At 43.1% G+C, this 17,540-nt stretch overlaps 1 protein-coding gene across 2 annotated transcripts in view; it reads right to left on the bottom strand.

Moving 5' to 3' along the window:
- Positions 1-2,482: 2,482 nt before the first annotated feature.
- GRIA1 (glutamate ionotropic receptor AMPA type subunit 1) overlaps positions 2,483-17,540 on the bottom strand; it is a 306,924-nt gene continuing 291,866 nt past the window's right edge. For both annotated transcript variants that reach the window (XM_028106558.2, XM_028106561.2), the window contains exons 15-16: positions 12,990-13,124; positions 2,483-5,314 (exon numbers count right to left, since the gene is read on the bottom strand). In XM_028106558.2, the coding sequence (XP_027962359.1) occupies positions 5,114-5,314; positions 12,990-13,124 (336 nt within the window). In that variant the 3' untranslated portion in view covers positions 2,483-5,113. The remainder of the gene's footprint in view (positions 5,315-12,989; positions 13,125-17,540) is intronic.

A 17,540-nucleotide genomic window follows, 5' to 3' on the forward strand; every position in this document is an offset into this window, starting at 1 on the left:
GGCCATTGACAAATAACCCTAATATAGTTCTTTGTAATTTTCAAAGAAGTTTTCATGAGCACTTTCTGTGTTCCCCAGGCTGACAGAATTGTTGTGGTTCTCAATCCTTGGCTGCACATTATAACCACCTATGAGTTCAAAACCAAACCAGACAACACCAATACACTGACAACTATGCCTCAGCTCAGACAGACTCTATCTGGACTTGAGTCTTGGGCATTGGTGATTTTGCTTAAAGTTCACTAGGCGATTCCAATGTACAGTTAAGGTCCAGTATCACTGCTTATTTTGACACCAGATATCCCATTTCTTTGATGAGAAAAATGAGTTTCAGAGGAGTTAATTTTCTTGTTTAAGCTTGTAAAGGAAGAAGGAAAAGAAGCTAGGTATTGTGAATCCTAATCTAGGCCTTTCCACTATAGCAAATTGCTTCTCTATTCATGATGTGATCTGGAAACTTCAAGAAACAAAACATTTTTGAAAATTACGAAGCACTGTAATAAGGTTATTTGTCAGTGGCCAGACTAACAGCATAACACAGATTACCCAATGGTCAAATATCTATAGTCCCAAGGAAGAAAAAAACTCATCTGACAAAAAAGAAGGTAGCTTCTTATTCAAAACCTCAATTTTCTTATCTGTAAAGTGGGGTAGGAATGTACTGCCTAGACATTCTTTCCTTGAAAGAACATTAGCATTTGGTAAGGAAAGAACTTGCCATTTTGTCTCTTAATTAAGATAAGTTGAGTTTTGACATTTCGGTGAAAGATACTCATCCTCATTTCTGTAGGGCATTGCCGACCCTTTCTTGGTGTATATTAGGGTGCTACTGAACAGATAACCTGAATAGGGCTATAAAAGATGCAAGATAAAGTAAGGAAAATTAGTGGACTAACTTTCACACCATCTCCTTGGCAAGGGTTTGTCCCAGCTCCAGGGGCAGTCTAATAACTGTGGGGATACTGTGACCATTAGGAACTCCTTTCTGTAGCTGAGACTAAGTCCATTGCCTGTACCTCCCAGAATGGATCCTGGTCTTAACCACACAGAAAGCTAGCTCTGCTTTCCCCAGAACAACCCTGAAGATCCTTCTGCAGGCTCAGTCAACTGTTGTGCAGGGGACCTGCTTCTCAGTCCCCTTTCCAACGGGCTTGCTGCTTCTTAACCTCAATCTGTTTTAGAGGGGCTAAAAGTAACTCTCCTCTTCTCCCTTTTTGCAGTCCTGTCTAGATCAGTGATCTCTCATACCCCAGAAAGATAGGCTGGCTTTCCCAAAGGTGTGGCAGGTATAGCCTTAACCATTTTTTTCCCCAGTTACTTTGGCATTACAGGAAGGTAGAGAACTTCTTGCCCATTATTTTCCTGGCCACGATACATCATGACCTGGTTAGCAGCAAGATGGGTAATGTAAAGGCTTTGGATTTAGGTAGACCCAGTTCAAATCCTGGCTCAGGAGTGTGAGCAAATTATGTCATCTTTTAAAGCCCGAGTTCCTCTTCCATAGGGTACTTCCTTAGAGGGCCACTGTCATGATATAGAAGGTATGAAGTGTGCTTGACATAGTAGTGCTCAATACATGGTAACCTGTGCTTTTACAGCTGTTATGATCATTATCTGAACTATATGTAAGTAAGGTGACAGAGATGGGTTTTCTCTACCTGTTAGCTGCCGTTAAAGTGTTTCTTCATTCAGAGGCACCTAGGTGCTGGAGGTGACTGCAAGTGGGTCCAAACAATTGTTGGAGCTTCACACAAGTCTGTTAGCTTCTTCCCTTTCCCTCAACCCTTTACCATAGAGATGGTAGTTACTGCCTGAAATGCCACAATTAGAACTTCATTCATTTGGGGTGTCTGGGTGGCTCAGTTGTTAAGCATCTGCCTTTGGCTCAGGTCATGATCCCAGGATTCTGGGATCGAGCCCCAAATCCCTGCTTGGCGGGAAGCCTGCTTCTCCCTCTCCCCCTGCTTGTGTTCCCTCTCTCATTGTCTCTCCGTCAAATAAATAAAATCTTAAAAAAAAAAGAACTTCATTCATTCAGTTTAGACCTCTGACCCCTGTTAATATGCAAAATTCCTTGGAAAAGAAAACATTTCAAGTTGTTCTTAATTATCAGTATCTAAATGTCAACAAATGTCAGATCCTTTATAGAAAGCCCATCTTGCTGGAGTGAAAGAAAAACTTTCAGGCAAGAATGAGAGGGTAATGTGGTCTGGGACCAAGATTGTCTGTATTTAAGCATGGTCTAAACTGGTTTTGGCTTAACTCTGCACATCACAGATATACCTAGACTCTAGTTTGGGGGTGTCTGGAGTGAACTAGTTCAGCTGAAATGACTTGTTTGAGAGCTGTTAGTGAATCAGGAATGGTGGTTACCACTAAAAATGTACTAGTCTTAGGTTCAGCAATAAGGAAGTAACATAACTTCTAGAGCTCTGGCTTCAGAAATGGCACAAAAATGGAATGGACAAATATGAAAAGTAGGTAATGGATCCACAGTGATTTAATTCTCGGTGATATTTTCATTTTATGCAAATACCAAAAGAAAAAAAACCCCTGGCTACTTGAAAGAAAAACAGGAACCAAAATATTTAGTGTTTGATCAAGCAGAAATCCTTTCACACATCTGCTAAGAGAATTAAAACAAATATAGATGTTAAATAAAAGGCCCAGGTACCAAAGAGCAAAATTTAATGAAAGCCAGAACTGTTAAGTATGGATTCCTGTTGAGAAAAATGTCAATCTCTTTCAGAGTTTTCCCATTGCTCTATTTTTAAGAAAAGTGTAGTAAAAATACATAATACAAGTTAACTTTTTTCTTGCTATTGTTTTCCCCATCACCCCTCCATTGATAAAAAGCTTCCTCCTCTGGAGTCTTGGACCCCCACACAACATAGACCCTCATTGTTAGCTTAGATGGTCTCTCCCTCTCAGATCATGTTCCCGGTGAGCTCAGTGGCTGGAGAGGCATCCTACCAAAGGCAAAAGGTCTTTGATGCATGTTGATGGTAATAGGATTATTTCCAACTCCTCTGAAATGCACTCCCTAATGGTGGGTCATATCAGATTCTGCAGTGGTAGGCTAAGGGATGAAAAAAAAAATCTGCTGGGAGGGCAGGGAATGGAGAGGACATCAGCTGGTGAAAAGTACAAATCCATCTTGACGGTCCTACTTCACGTACCATGCCCACACTGACACGTGAGAGACTGGACAGCGCTTGAGTCGAAAGAGTGAAGAGTTTGATTTGGGGATGGTTCTTTGCTATGGCCGATATTAGGAGAATGGGAGACACATAGAGATGGTGCGTGTCAACTGAGATAATCCACTGATGAAGCCAATCATGCTGCACTTACTTGTTGGTAGGCTCCCAAACCTTTAGTTTGTCAGTTGCTAATGATAACCCCTAGCAGAGAAGACTAGATAGAAGTAGGGGGTAAGGAAACAAGCCAGAACATGGTCACCAATAAAAGCTAAAGACATATGGCACGCACTGAATCATGCACCTAGGAGAGTGGCTGCTGAAGAGCTGGAAGCCAATTGCACCAAGAATGAGAGCTGGGATCTCCAAGAAAGCTAAGTGCCAGGAACCCTGCTCCCAACTAAAGTTGCAGTCAGCCTGGGCTTCTCTCCATGAACCCTGTCAACTTCTCCAGTCTTGCTTCAGTTCAGCTTTATAGTTACAATCATGGGCATATTGAGTCTGGTCATTGGAATAATACATCCTCATTCTGTCTTAGCCAGGGGGAAGGTAGTTGGGGTCAGTGATATTAAGGTCCCCCAATGTCATTATCAACTTAATTCATCTCCCTATCTTCCTTAAATTTATTCATTCTTGGGCATTTTACTTTCTAAAGTGACAGAATGTTACCTGGCCACATGCTAAAACAACACTTTTAAATGGACATAAAAATCCAAGTTCTCCAGGTCAGCAAAACCCTAAGCTTCATATTTGGTCTCTTAATCCTAGGACAGGGCACACCATGAAAGGTTCTCTTGCTTGTGGGCTTCCATGATGCTTCCTCTTCCAAAATTCTTCCATCCTTTATTTTGCACTTAGTTTGCATAGCATTTCCCCCTACATCAGAGGCTCTGAAGAGAGAGTCTACTCCACAGTGGGGTTCCTGCTCAGATGTCAAGCAAATGAAAAGTGAGAATCATGGGCATTATCTCCCTGGCTGTCAACTATTCCCAAAGCTGTACTTGGTTCAGGAGGACAATTCAGCCACCAGAGTGCCTTTGGGCTTGAGCATAGCAGAAAGACATAATTCTCAGGCTGAGGTTGACTCTGTGAAGACATATACCATTCCACCTAAGCCTATGGGATGGCTGTCACACATTAAAGGAAGCTTTCTCTGAGCCTCCAGCAATAACTTCTTGAGTCCTCCTCTGACTGCACACCTGCCTTTGCCCTCTCCACCACCCTTGGTCTGAATTACTTTTTGCACATGTCCTCAGCTATATCAGTGCCTAGGAAGTGCCCTTCCTGGGGAAGGCAGTCCACTTCTTCAACAACATCCATCCTCATCCATGGCTTGGGGCCGAAGGATGGAGGGTAACTTAAAGAGCTCCAATGGTGAATTAGTTTGAAGGTTGCTTTTTTCCTTTTGCTTGCTTGTATGGTAGAATGAATCTTTAATCTCCAGTCTGAAAACTGAAGAGACATGGGTAGGGAGTTGGGAGTAAGAAGCCAGGAGAAGGAAGGGGCCTAAAAGAACCTGCAAACCTTGGATATTAGTAAGAAAAAAAATATCGCACACACTAAGACATATTAACAACCGAATAAAAGAAAACAGTACAGTTTCCTCATTAATGTTCCTGTGACTCCGTTTCAGAGACACAGGCTCTATTAGACAGGGTTATTCTCCCCTTATTGCGGTGCATTGCTGTTTATCATCCTCACTTAGCAAACGGAAAAGTATGAAAGAACATCAAAAAAGGAAAAGGGATGGCAAAATGATTTTTCAATTCTTCAGGAAATTCTGTTGAATCATCTTCCTTGTGGTCATGGTGGTTGGTGGCGGTTGCGTTTCATTTTATTGTTTTTGGCACTGAAGGGTTTGGGATGGAACTGGGGGAGCTTGCGCATGCTCCCCAAGGGGTCTCCATCTGCTCCAGTTACAATCCCGTGGCTCCCAAGGGCATCCCTGAACTGTGGCTCATGCAGGGAATCGACTGCATGGACTTGGGGAAGTCGTGGCTGACTACCCGGCCATTTTCTCCACTACCGCCACCGCTGGTTCCGGCCCCACTGTTACGTGGGAGCGTCGATGTCCGCATGGCTTCATTGATGGATTGCTGTGGGATCAAACAGAAACCCTTTTCAGGAGGACCGGGGGTTCTTCCCCAGGTCCTTGGCAGTGATTGGCAAGGAGAATGAGTCAATGCTGGCCTTAAAATCTCACCCCATCCCTCATCCCTATCTAACTTTTTTCCTTATCTGGAATGCTAACCTTGGCCTCCCACAAACACACAAAACTGCTGTGTGGCTCTGGACAAGTCTAATCTCCTTTCTGGACCTCTTGTGCTCTCTGTGCAATGAGGTGTATTAGACTGGGTGGTCACTAAGATCCTTTCTAGCTCTTATATTCTGTGATTTCTAAAGATGGACTATTTCCATGGTAGTATTAATGATAATAAATGTAGCAACATGACCAAATAGAAAAGTTGTGGAAAGGGGTTTGGGAAACTTGGGATTTTAGTTTTGGTTCTGACATCAACTAGTTGTGTGACCTTGTGCATGTCTCTTTACCTCTCTAGACTTTTAAATCTCCATGTTTGTGAAATGTGATTGTCTACAAACCTACAGACTTTTATTAGCAAGAACAGTGCTACTGCATGAAAAATTATTTGAAATGTTTTTTTCAAAGGAGTGTGTTGTTGTTGAGTTAAAATTTAAAACTACCTCTGATTTACTTCAGGAAAAATCCTATCCTACCTCTAGTAGCATGTGTTATGGGAATGTAGGACTTATTTGAATAATAGTCAAAATGTAATTGGAAAGAAGCATGCATGGGCTAAAGAAAATGAGAATACTTTCCAAAGATCATTATCTGCATGTCAGCTGTTTCCCACCAGCATGTATAACCTGACGTCCAGACTGACACATCAAATCAGCTCTACTTGTGATTTCTAGAATATTGGAATTCTAGATACGAAAAGGACTCCAGTGATCACCCTGGGATCAGATGGGTGAAGTGGAATGTTCAAAACCACAACCTAGAATTAGAACCATATCTTATTAGATAAGAGGAAGGGTTCTGTTCTGAGTTCCTTTGGAGAAAGAAGCTTCATGACATGAAACCCAAACCCTCCTTTCTTCCTGTCACTTCTAACCTCCCAATAAGAGATACCATAGAATTTTTGAAGTGGGGGTTGGTTTCTTGGGAATCAACATAAAGAAGAATTATCTATAAGTTGAGAGTTTTCTGAGACCAATCCTACCAATCCTTCAAGGCTCATTCTGTTCTCACCTCCTTCTTGAAGCCATCCTAGACTGTACCACCAAGTATTTGGCCCCCCTCCCCCACCCAGTCTAGTACTCCTACATTATACATGCTTTTGTAATGGTTCTGCTTCTGCTATGTCGGTTTTGTCTTCTTTAAGAGAGCTGTCTGGAGGAGGGCAAGGTTCATTTCTTCCCAGTCCGTAGCAGTCTCCCATAGTGTCCAGTATATAGTTAGATGTTTAATAGATATTCTTAAATTTGTCTGAAAAAAAAAAGTCAACCACCTAGGACCCTTCTCAAAAAGTTTATGAGCTTTCTCCTCTGCATATTGCCATGATTCTAGCCATCAGAGAAGTCAGTCAATCTCTGGTGGCCAGACAGACATAAACAGCAGTTTGACCTAATTTTTGTTTCTACTATACTATGCTGAGAGTCTCCTCTTATTACTGGCAATTCTGACAATATTTTTAAGTGTTTGTTCTTTTTAAAATTCCTGATTCAGACAAATTTGCCCCAAAGGTTGCTCTACCCATACTGGTTCTGCCTTCTCAAACTTCTGTTCTCGATTTATTTACATTCTCTTTTGATTGTCCTCCACTCAAGAAGAAGTGTGACCTTGATTGCATTCTTCTAAGTGAAGGTCAAATAAATACTACTGTGATGCTCTATGGGGGAAATGTGAAAAGAATACCCAAGGAATTAATGGTTACTTGTTGTCACTTGTGTGTAAAGGAAGTATGGAACCTTCTATGGATTAGCCTGGAATGTTTATCTTCTATGATTTTTTCTGCTACTTCCCTTTAATTAAAAAATAAAGTTTATAGCTCACACAGATCATCTTGGGCTTTGTTTTTCAAAAGGTCTCATATATTCCCATAATATTCCATTGAAGTTGGTGGTATTGGGGAATTCATCTCAAAGGAGAAGACTGGTGGCATAGTCAATATTGGTGCCTACCAAAGTCTGAGAAAACTTAGCCAGGCCTGTAGCTAAACCCCTCCAAATCCATACCACTTGGAAGTGGTTTTCCAGGAAGCTGAGGGCTTCTCTGTGGTCAATGACTCCATCCTCCCATCGACAGTGAGTGCTACCTGCTTACTGGCTTCCTTTCTAATACATTATGGGATCTCAGGAGAAGAGATGAATAGAGTCAAAACTCGGGAGTGGAAGGCAATGCTAAAAATGACTAGATCATTAGTTCCCAAATTTGACTGCACATTGGAGTTATCTAGGGAGTTCTGGGGAAAAAATACTGATGCCTGAGGCATACCCTCCAAGATGTTGACTTACTAAGTGTGGTGTGTGGCCTGGACATCTGGATTTTTGAAAACTCTTTAGGTGATTCTAATATGCAAGCAAGGTTGAAATACACTGATCTAGTTTATATCCTTCACTTTACAGAGAAACTGAGGACTTATGACTGACTGACTTAAGGTTAGAGTTATCAGTCCCTTAATGTCAAAGTGGATGATCTCCTAACTATATGCCCCTTATGACAGCTAAGCTGTCATAAGCTCATATTATTCCTCCCCTTGCCTGTGGGAAATGCAGTTCTCCCTTGTCCATCCTTGACATACCAGCCATTCTTAAAGTTCATCCTTTCAGGTGTGTTTGAAGCTGATGCTGAGGGAGAAAAGTGTGAGTGAAAAGTCCAACCTTAAAGTCCCCCAAGTTGCCTCTTCAGAGACTCATTTCTCTAACTGTTATTATATCCTAACTTCTTAGCCACTTGCTTTTCCAAGAAAAGTCTCTCCAGCCTCTGCCCATCCTAGAACACCATAATAAAAGCTCAAACCTCAGTGATGACCTCCTACTAGGATGTATGCTAAGAGCTAGAGTGACTGCCTGCTGTGGAGGATGCACCCCTGCATTACCAAGTCTCTCAGCTGCTTGATAATTCTAGGGAAATGCACAAAGCCTCAGCTGCTATGGCTTAATCACAGCTCATGTCATACATACAGTTATTTTCTACAGAGAGCAAAGTAGGCAATAATAAAGACCCTGGTTATCTTTAGTATCAGCTGAGGACTCAGTTCTGGTCTTTCTCCCCCAGGTAGAGGAGAGGCACTGAGGATCTGAGACTTCAGTCTGGACTGTGTCTTAGGTTATGTATTTTTGCTACTATATGACCATTCAGATTCTACTCATTGGAAAAGTTGTCTGAAGTCCCTCTCTGAACATGAGGGACTTCATGTTCTTCCCGCAGTCTTCCTGTGCTCTTGGTCACCCTGGACTTCTTCCCGTTTCTGGGCAAAAGTTGTAATTTTTGGGTCTCTGACACACATGCATCCTTTGTAGGCAACTCCTTCCCCCTGGTTAATTCCTTCCACATTTCAAGTCAGCTAGACATCGAACCCCTGTGACCTGCCCTAACCCTCATTCCCTGATCAGGACTTGACAGCCCCAGTATTTTTGTTCAAACCCTCAGTGAACATGTAAATTTTTTTTCTGTCTTCCCATCACACTTGTAGTTTCCTGAGAATAGAAGCTATATCTGTTTTGTTCCCAACTGAGTCCCCAGTGTTGAGCAATGCCTAGCATACAGTGGTGCTCAGTATGTCTTTGCGGAAGGAATGCCTCCAGGGTGCCTTCCCACTGTCCCTGTGACACCTGCTGTGTGCCTTTCTTGTGTGACATGTCAAAAGTGAAGGGACTCAACAACACACAAGCAAAAGATTACCTATTATGGATGGACTCAACAATTACCTCAGGAAAACCTAAGGATAGGGCTGCATCTTATTTGTCTATGCACTGTGGCCGCTGCTGGAGGAGACACATAGTAGGTGCTTACAATGATCTTTTCCTGCATTGGAAGTCTAATTCCTGTTTCTCCAGCTCCTAGCTTGTGTGACCTTCCTAGGACAAGCTCCTTAGCTTCTCTGAACCCCTATTTCTTCATCTGTAGAACTGCAAGCACAATACATTACAGAGTTAATAATGTATATAAAGCACTCTGAACATGGAAGTTACTAAAAAGATGTCTTCTTCCCTTCCTTTCTTCTTTCCCTCCTTTTTCCCCTTTTCTACCCCCTTCTTTCCCTTTTCTCTCTTCCATGAACAGTGGGGAACGGCTCTCTGACTACTGTTGAGAAATCAGGGGTTGGCCCTGAACTATGTTTAGAGGCTCAAGGCCTTAAAAATTAGCCAAACATTGTGATCAAGGAAAGGAACAAGAGGGGAAGTTCTCACCAAAGGCCCGTGACACTGTCAACATGGCCCTCTGTGTGAGGTGGAGGCCGCATGTCTGTAAAGAGTTAACTGTCTCTGGGGAAGGCTAATTACAGAATAATAAAGAAAACTGCAAAGCTGTGAAGTCTGAGAGGCAGGTGAATGGTATCCTACTTTTCTCTTTTGGGTAAGAGAGAAGTTGATGCAGCTTCAAAAATGAAGGGTGGGGTTGATTAATAAAGACAGTAGAAGTATCTTTTCTACAGTTGGAAGATTAAAAATTCTATTAGGAGCCTTGATGAATTGGGCAGAGTTGTGCCAACCAATGGAATTAATCATAAAAGATTGTGGTGGAAGACCTTGGATGAATGATTCTAAGAGATCCTGGCATTGGCTTCTGAGAAATTCAACATCTTTGTAAAGGGAAGGGTATGAATGTCCCCAAGAAGTTATAACCTGCCTCAGTGGCCTCCTCTAGGTATTCTTGTCTTAACCTGAATGTTGTGACTTCAGTGGTGAAAGTCATCTGTCTAGTTTTAAGACAATCCTACTCTTTAGCCACCCTGGTACCATTACCTGACACTGACCATGATTAGTGGGACATGGTAATCCCATAGGAAGGGCCAGAAGTCCAGGCACTTCTTGCTTGGTGGATGTCTGCTGTCATCAGATTTTATGAGCACAGATGGGGCCAGAACCAGCTTGGATGATGCTGTCTGTGCTTCTAGGCTGGGTGGTCTTGATGGTTCTATTTGCTTACCCAAATAGCAGCTCTCCCCCATGCATCACCTCAGCCTTGAGGAGATCTTCTCTTCTAGGTACAATTCTACATTAGTTTTACTAATAATTACCCTATGTGTGCCAAATGTCCAAAGAGAAATTAGACACAGTTTCTTACCTTCAGGATCTTAAAAACTATATAGCTCAAAAAACCTAGGACATATAAGTAGGGGCAATAAAAGGAAAGTCTTAAAAAGACTGTAGCTGGTCCCTAATAGGAAATATTATTATTATAAATTCTAGTTATCATTGTTAGTATTGTTATTTATTGAGAGCTTATCATGATGCAGGCATTTTGCCAATCCCTTTATATCCATTTTTCACAGAAAGCTCACAACAATTTTATGAGATATGTACTGCCAGTAGCCCCATTTTACAGAAAAGGAGGCTCAGAGAGTTACTGGAACTTGTTCCAGATTATACAGTTAACAAATGGAACAGGCAGGATTTATGCTCAGACACTCAGTCTCTAGGGCAGACACCACACTGCACTGTATTCTAGGGGAGCCGTGAGAAGGAGCTCCTGTGATGTGTACTGGGCCAGTCCTGGGCCCTTGGTTTGGGTCACAGTTCACATGGAAGGTTTTGGGGGTTTGTAAATGTTGTAGCTCACCTAGCTCTTTTTCTGTTCTACTCTTTGCCTCCAGAGTGGCTTTTCATCACTTTGGAGGGTAAGATAGGAGAATATTTAGGTTTATGTTTTGGATGGAATAGGCAAAGAAATCTTTGTTTAGGTTCTAGGAGACCTTTTTGTGTTTGCCAAGCTTCTTGGAGGTCTACCCTGGGTTTAGGATCTGAGGCCCACGCTTTTGCTCTGCTTTGTCCTTTCTGAGAAGACCTGGTAGTGGGTGAGCTGGTTAAGGGTAGGAATGAGGTGTTCCTAAGTCCCCTGGCTAAATACCATCATACTACCGTCCTTTAATTGTTCCTTGTTATTGTATCTTAGTTACATTGCCTTTTAAATAGGCTCTATGGGCAGAAGACAGGGAGAGAGATTAGCCTGCATTAAGGCACACCGGTGGGAAGCATGAGGTGGGTGGTTAAGAGTATGTAGTATGTAAGGAGAGCAGATTGCTTGGGAGAAGAAAGTAGGCTGGAGCCATGATGTGGAAATGTTGAATGCCAGGACAGAAGGTCTGAATGCCAGGACAGAAGGCCCTCCTCCTCCAACTCCCACTGTCTGTGTACAGAACTGAATACAGAGTTTCCAAACAGGGGAAACAAATGTCCAGCAATGTCTTCCCCAAGAGTGACCCTGGAGATATGTGTAGGGCTGTTGGCCCAAGGCAGGGAGAGGCTAGGTAGGAGGCTGTGGTTATGAATCCACAGTGAGTGTATTGAGCTTATATGGACTTCTTAGGGCCCATTCTAGGAGAGCAAATCCTACCAGTGCATCTTCTTAGTCTAGTCAGGCCAACATCACAGCCTAGGGTACATTGCTCAGAGTGACTGCATTTCTCTCCACCTTTGTTGGTCTGAGTCCCACTCGTCCTTCCTCTTAATTTTTGCCTCATCCTGGAAGCCTTCTCTCATTCCCTCCTCCTCTGTATTCCTATCAACCTTCCTATCTATAAGGTGCTTCACTGAGTAATTTTTCTGTGCAGTTTTTTTGTAGAAAGTGCCAGTGGTCACAGATTGCAGCTCAGTCCTCTCTGTCTCATCATGATGTCTTGCTCATGGTATTGCTCACATAATTCACACTTGCATAAATATTTACTTATTGAAGCTAAATGAGGAAATGTGAGGGGTCTTGAAGGTCATTTATTCAAAACTCCCTTTGAGTACTAGAATCTATATCCTCCCCAAGAGTTACTCTTCCTCTACTTGTATACCTCCAGTGATGGGATGCTTGCTTTTTATTGGGATAGTACATCCCATTTTGTGGTAGCTCTGAAAGAAAAGTAGATCTCACTGTGTTAACATCTGTTCTCCATAGCTTTTAGTCATTAGTTCTTGTTGTACACTTTGGGACCCAACGGAACTAGCCTACTTTTTTCCACCTGAAAAGTCTTCATATTTTTATAGAAAGCTCTCTTATCCTCCATAATTCTTCTCTTCTCTGGTTATTTGGCTTCAACTATATTTGATGTGGTTTGGGGTCATTTAGCTAATCTGCTTATCCTCTGTGCATGATCTTCTTTGCCAAAATCTCTATCACAATACAGTGGCTAAGAAAAGACCTAACTCACCAACCATGGCAAGATTATCTCTCTTGCAGAAGGTAGACATCCCTTCCCCTATTTTGGGAGCTATACTTCTGTTAATGCAGCCTCAGGAGAATCTACTTTTGTAGCAACCACTCCTGCCTCAAACTGTGTTGACTGTCCACTTAAACTCCTAAGTTTTAATCTCACCACCCCATCTCTGACTGGTGCAGTTGTTTCCCAGGCCTATGTTTACCCTGACACATCCCATCTTCCTTCCTTTCTCATAGCTGTCTCCTTTCTTACCACCTTCCTCATCCCAACTTTCTGCCCCTTGCCTCGAACTGACCTCAACTTCCTCTCACTGCCCCCCCCTTTCTAGTACAGGGACTCCCAGGAAACCCAGTGATATCACAGGATGGGGTAGGAAAAAGGCCTGGGGAGACGATGCCACCTTCATCCTCTTGGATTCACTACGGGATTTGTAGCAGAACTCGATTAAGGCAACCAGCATGGCTAGTCCAAGTCCTCCGATCAGGATGTAGAACACGCCTGCCACATTGCTGAGGCTCAGGGCGCTTGTCTTGTCCTAGGAAGAGGAGGAGGGAAGGGGGGAGGGGAAAGAGCAAAGTGAGCCAAAAGGCTAGAGAGCATCCAAGCAACAGCATTTTTACACACATACACTCAACCCCATTACCCTTTTTGACCTTCAAAATAGCTGGAGAGGCTTTTTATTCATTGACAGAGTGCTAAATATCCCTAGGAAAAGTGTGTGTGTGTTAACAATATTCCAAAGCATCTCTGATTATGTTTAATTTATAATTACATTTTCCTCCCTCCTCAATGCCTGTTCTGGGGCAAGAGACACCACAAGAAATTCAGGGCAGCTTCTTTCAAAATCTGCACCCTTGAGCTCACCCTATTCTTTCAGAAAACATGTACCTTCCTTTTCAGCTCAGTTCCTGTCCCTGACCCTTCTGTTGTGCAAAGCCTGAGCTTTGCCTATCGTTTATGTCTCTGAGTGTTTTTCTGAGTTGGCACTTAAAATGAACTTTTCCCTAGATGTGCCTTTAATTTCAATTTAATAAGGCAGTCATTGCCCACATAATAAAGACCAATCAATGTATACCTTTAACTTACTGATCTGAGCCCCAGTCTAGGGACAAAGGAAACTAGGGGGCTTGGAACAGTAAAATGGCCCTGAGATAGAAAACTAGCTCTATTAAATCCTAATAATTATGCTTAATTGGTGTCATTTTTCTGTTGGAGGTGCTTGCTAAAAGACACTGCAGGCAGATGCAGGTAGCTGAATTTAGAAATCTCTGTTGCCTATGGTAAAAGATCTTGTACTGGTTCTGGATGAGCAGAATCATGGAGCAGATTGCTTAATTCCTAGGGCTGGGGGACAAGTACCCATCTCTAGTATTTGGTGGACAGAGCTCACTTTGTGGAGCCTGAGAAAGACCATCAGTCTGCTGAGACTATCCCTGCATTCTGTCACCTCCAGTTGGGTTCAAAACTGGGGACCTGGGGACTGTTCCCAAGCAGTAAGAACAACCAAAGGAAACTGGTGGTTATGATGGTAGTAACAGCTCAGAGAGCGGGGAAACTGCTCAATAAAATTCTTGACACAGGCAAGTGAACATCTTTAATTTATATCTTTAAATCTTGGAAGAATACTCATCCCCGGATGTCATGGTGGTGCTAACATCTTTGTTTATATTGTTTGCTTAGGTATAAGTTTTTCATTGAATTAAAACGCACACCTCAACTGGCACAGATATACACCATGGTTCGTTAGTTGGTGGTACAGGATAGGATATAGCCTTTAGGTCTCTGCATGGGCTCTTTTTCAGGTGGGGAGGGAGGCGAGTCACACAAAGGGTGAACTGTCTTGCCCCAGGGACTCCTTTGACATCTGCCTATTAGAATCTGGGTATGTGGAAAGGGGTTTGTTAGTGACTAAATCAGTGGGCTCTGCTCTAGTTCTACTTGGTGCATTGTACAGGATTCAGCAGGGCTGAGCCTGGGCACCGCAGCTGGCAAATAGCAGCATGCCTTCCCTCCCCAGAAGCAGCCTTGGCTAGCAGAGCTGTAGGATTATCTAAAGCACACCCCTTTGGTGGCTTCCTGTATTGCTAAAGCAGATGGCTCTTGAATATGGGTTACACTTGGCAAGGCATATTCTGGCTTGGGAAGCAATGGAAATGATTATTCCAAGGGGTAGAATTTCTCCTGCTCTGGTATAATGGCCTGATAAGGGATATGTGCAAAAATGAGTTTGGTGCTTGGTTCAAGAGTTGGCGGAACAAGTAAATTCTCACTTGGCATTATTTTTCAGAACACTCAAAATGTCTCCCTGTTTGTTGTTCAGGAGGTCTGTAATTCTGCTTCTGGAGAGTAATTCTTCAGAGTCCTTGGAGGATTTATAGTTAGTAGCAGTTACAATAAAACTCTTCTGTGTGGAACAAAAGAAAAAAAACCCACCAGGCTCTTCTGTGTGGACAGGTCTAGGAGTGTGGTGGGGAGGCATGTTAATGCATCATCAGTTCACACCTTAAAAAAGAGTAGTTGACAGTGATGCTCAGAGGGAGTGGATGGGAACAGGCCTGGGGGAAGATGGTACACAAAAAGCTAGGAGGAAAGAAATGAGCCCTTCACATGCTGATCAGCCTTACAGTAACTGCAGTGCAACTTGCCTCCTTGGTCACCAACACTGTTTCTGTTTTCTTCCTCATGGTCTTTTCAAGTTCACCTTGGTTGAGGATTGCCTTCAAGGATAAGGGAATGGTAGGCATCTTTTTAATTTTCTTGAAGATAGAAACCCCTTCAAGAAACCCCTAAGAGGGCATCTACCTCCTTGGCCATAGATGGCAGGATGTCTATTTCTGGTATACTTGGGAAGGAAGCAGGGTTGGATCTTCATATGAAAGTTCATATGAATATGCCGGGGGCATATTCTATGTAACTGTAGAAGGAGGAATATCCAGTGACTGAGTACCTCACTATGTCTGGAGGTGGAGAGCATCTTTCACTTCTGAAGGTCTCTGGCCTACAGAGGTGACACTGTAAGTGTGTTGGGGGACACATCCCATACAAACAAAGAGGGCAGCCAGATGGTATGGGGACTGCCACTTCTTGCAGGACACACAGTGCCAACACAATTCTGTAGTGAGGGAAGACCTCTGGAATCAATCACCTGGACCCTATCACTACCAATATCAGAAAGCAAACTTAGATATAGCACAGCTGTCTAAAGCTGGTATACTTTGATAAGGTATGGAATGAGAGGCTGGTGTTGCTCTCTTCTTAGCTCACGTAGTTGAGGAGTTTACATTTAGGCAAGGTTTTATGATTTCCCTTATGTGTGCCAATGCTTTTTGATAACGCTGTTTTTTTTTTTTTTTAAAAGGGGCCCAAGGCCATGGTCTACTGTTCAGTAGCCATTACTGACTCTCTTTGACTCACTCTCAGAATATGATGGGCTATCCAGGGGCAGGGTTAAAAATCCATTTAAGGACCAAAGCTCTGATTCCTCCCCTGGCCCATAGTGTCCATACAAGAGGACATGTGTCCTCATGGACTTGTGTTCATGTTTCCTGGGCAAGCTACAAGCTTCCCAGCTATGACCAGGGAGAGGGGAAAGATAGAACCCGAGTCTTCTGAGCACCCTTCTGGAGGACCCCATTCTCCCCCCATCCCATAGCAGCTGTACTCCCAAAAGCCAGGCAGCTTGTTGGTGGGAGTGAAAAAGTCACAACTTGTCTTCTGCCAGGAGGGAGGGAAAAGAGTGACAGCACTGAGAAGAATGACAGGTGAAAAGAAAAACAAAAAGATCCATTTTTCAGAATTGTTCGGTTTGTTGTCATGGTGATAAGCCCCCTCCCCCCACTCTGTCCCCCTTAACCTGTTGTGTTGAATTGCTGCCTCTCTCATGTGGAAGGGAGATGTTTTCTTTTTCACATTTTTTCTTGCTCTTCCCACATAATGGGGGACTGTCCAGATTCCCTCTGTGTTTCTGAGCCAACATCCCTTCCAAGAATGTGGGGCTGGCTTGAGTCTTCTTGAAGAGGTTTGATCCAGGCATGAATAGGAGAGACTTGAAGTAGAAAGTTCCAGGATGAAGCCAAGGCCTTCAGCCATAATACGTCCCACAGAGACTGGTGCTGCCCATCATGTAAGGCCTGCTAAATTTGGACCAAGCTTCAGGTTTCTCCAACTGCTTCCACTCCTTATCTTCCTATTAAGACTGTGAACTCTTACAAAGCAAAGGCTACAGCTCCTGCTCTTCTTTCCATTCTGTAGGGATTGCACACATTTTCTGATGTCTGTACTTTTAGGGGCTGCCTGCAATTGTTTCCCATGCTGAATCTGTGACCTGACTTGCTTTTCAGGTCCACCTACTAGCCTTTCTGCTATAGTAGGCTTTCACTTGTGCTTTTCCAAAACTTAGATTTTTAGCCCATGAGTTAAAAATCTCATTTTCCTGAGGGGTTGGTTATTTCCCAGGAATACAGACTCAGTGGTTGGCTAGGCACGCTCACTAGCCAGGACCAAAGTTTGGAAGCTATGGGGAGGTGGATTTGATTCAACTAAAGGAAGACCTTTTGATTCAACAGAGCTGTCCAAAGGTGCAACACCTTGCCATGGATAGTGGTGAGCACCACAAACATGGATGTATTCAGAAAGAAGCTGATGAGGTCACTTAAGGGATTCAAGCACTGGACAGAGTTAGATGAAATGACCATTGACACATGCCCCAACCCCAAGAGATTTGAGGCATCTAAGGAGTTCCTAGAGGGCCTGGGATCATGCCTTTTATAAATTCTCCCTAGAGACTAACCTCTTTAGGGGATGCAAAAAAGGAACTCACGTTAATTGGCAACTTCTGCTGTTCCATTTCCAATCTAGGCCAGTTCCCTAGCCTGAGTATTTTCCCCAGGAGCAACACAGGATGAGAATTGGCCCATTGTACTAATAATTGGCAAGGCAAATGCTGTGAAAG

The sequence above is a fragment of the Eumetopias jubatus genome, unplaced genomic scaffold, assembly GCF_037043125.1.
Source record: "Eumetopias jubatus isolate StellerSeaLion01/CBP00866 unplaced genomic scaffold, mEumJub1_p1.0 scaffold_5, whole genome shotgun sequence".
Classification (NCBI taxonomy): domain Eukaryota; kingdom Metazoa; phylum Chordata; class Mammalia; order Carnivora; family Otariidae; genus Eumetopias; species Eumetopias jubatus.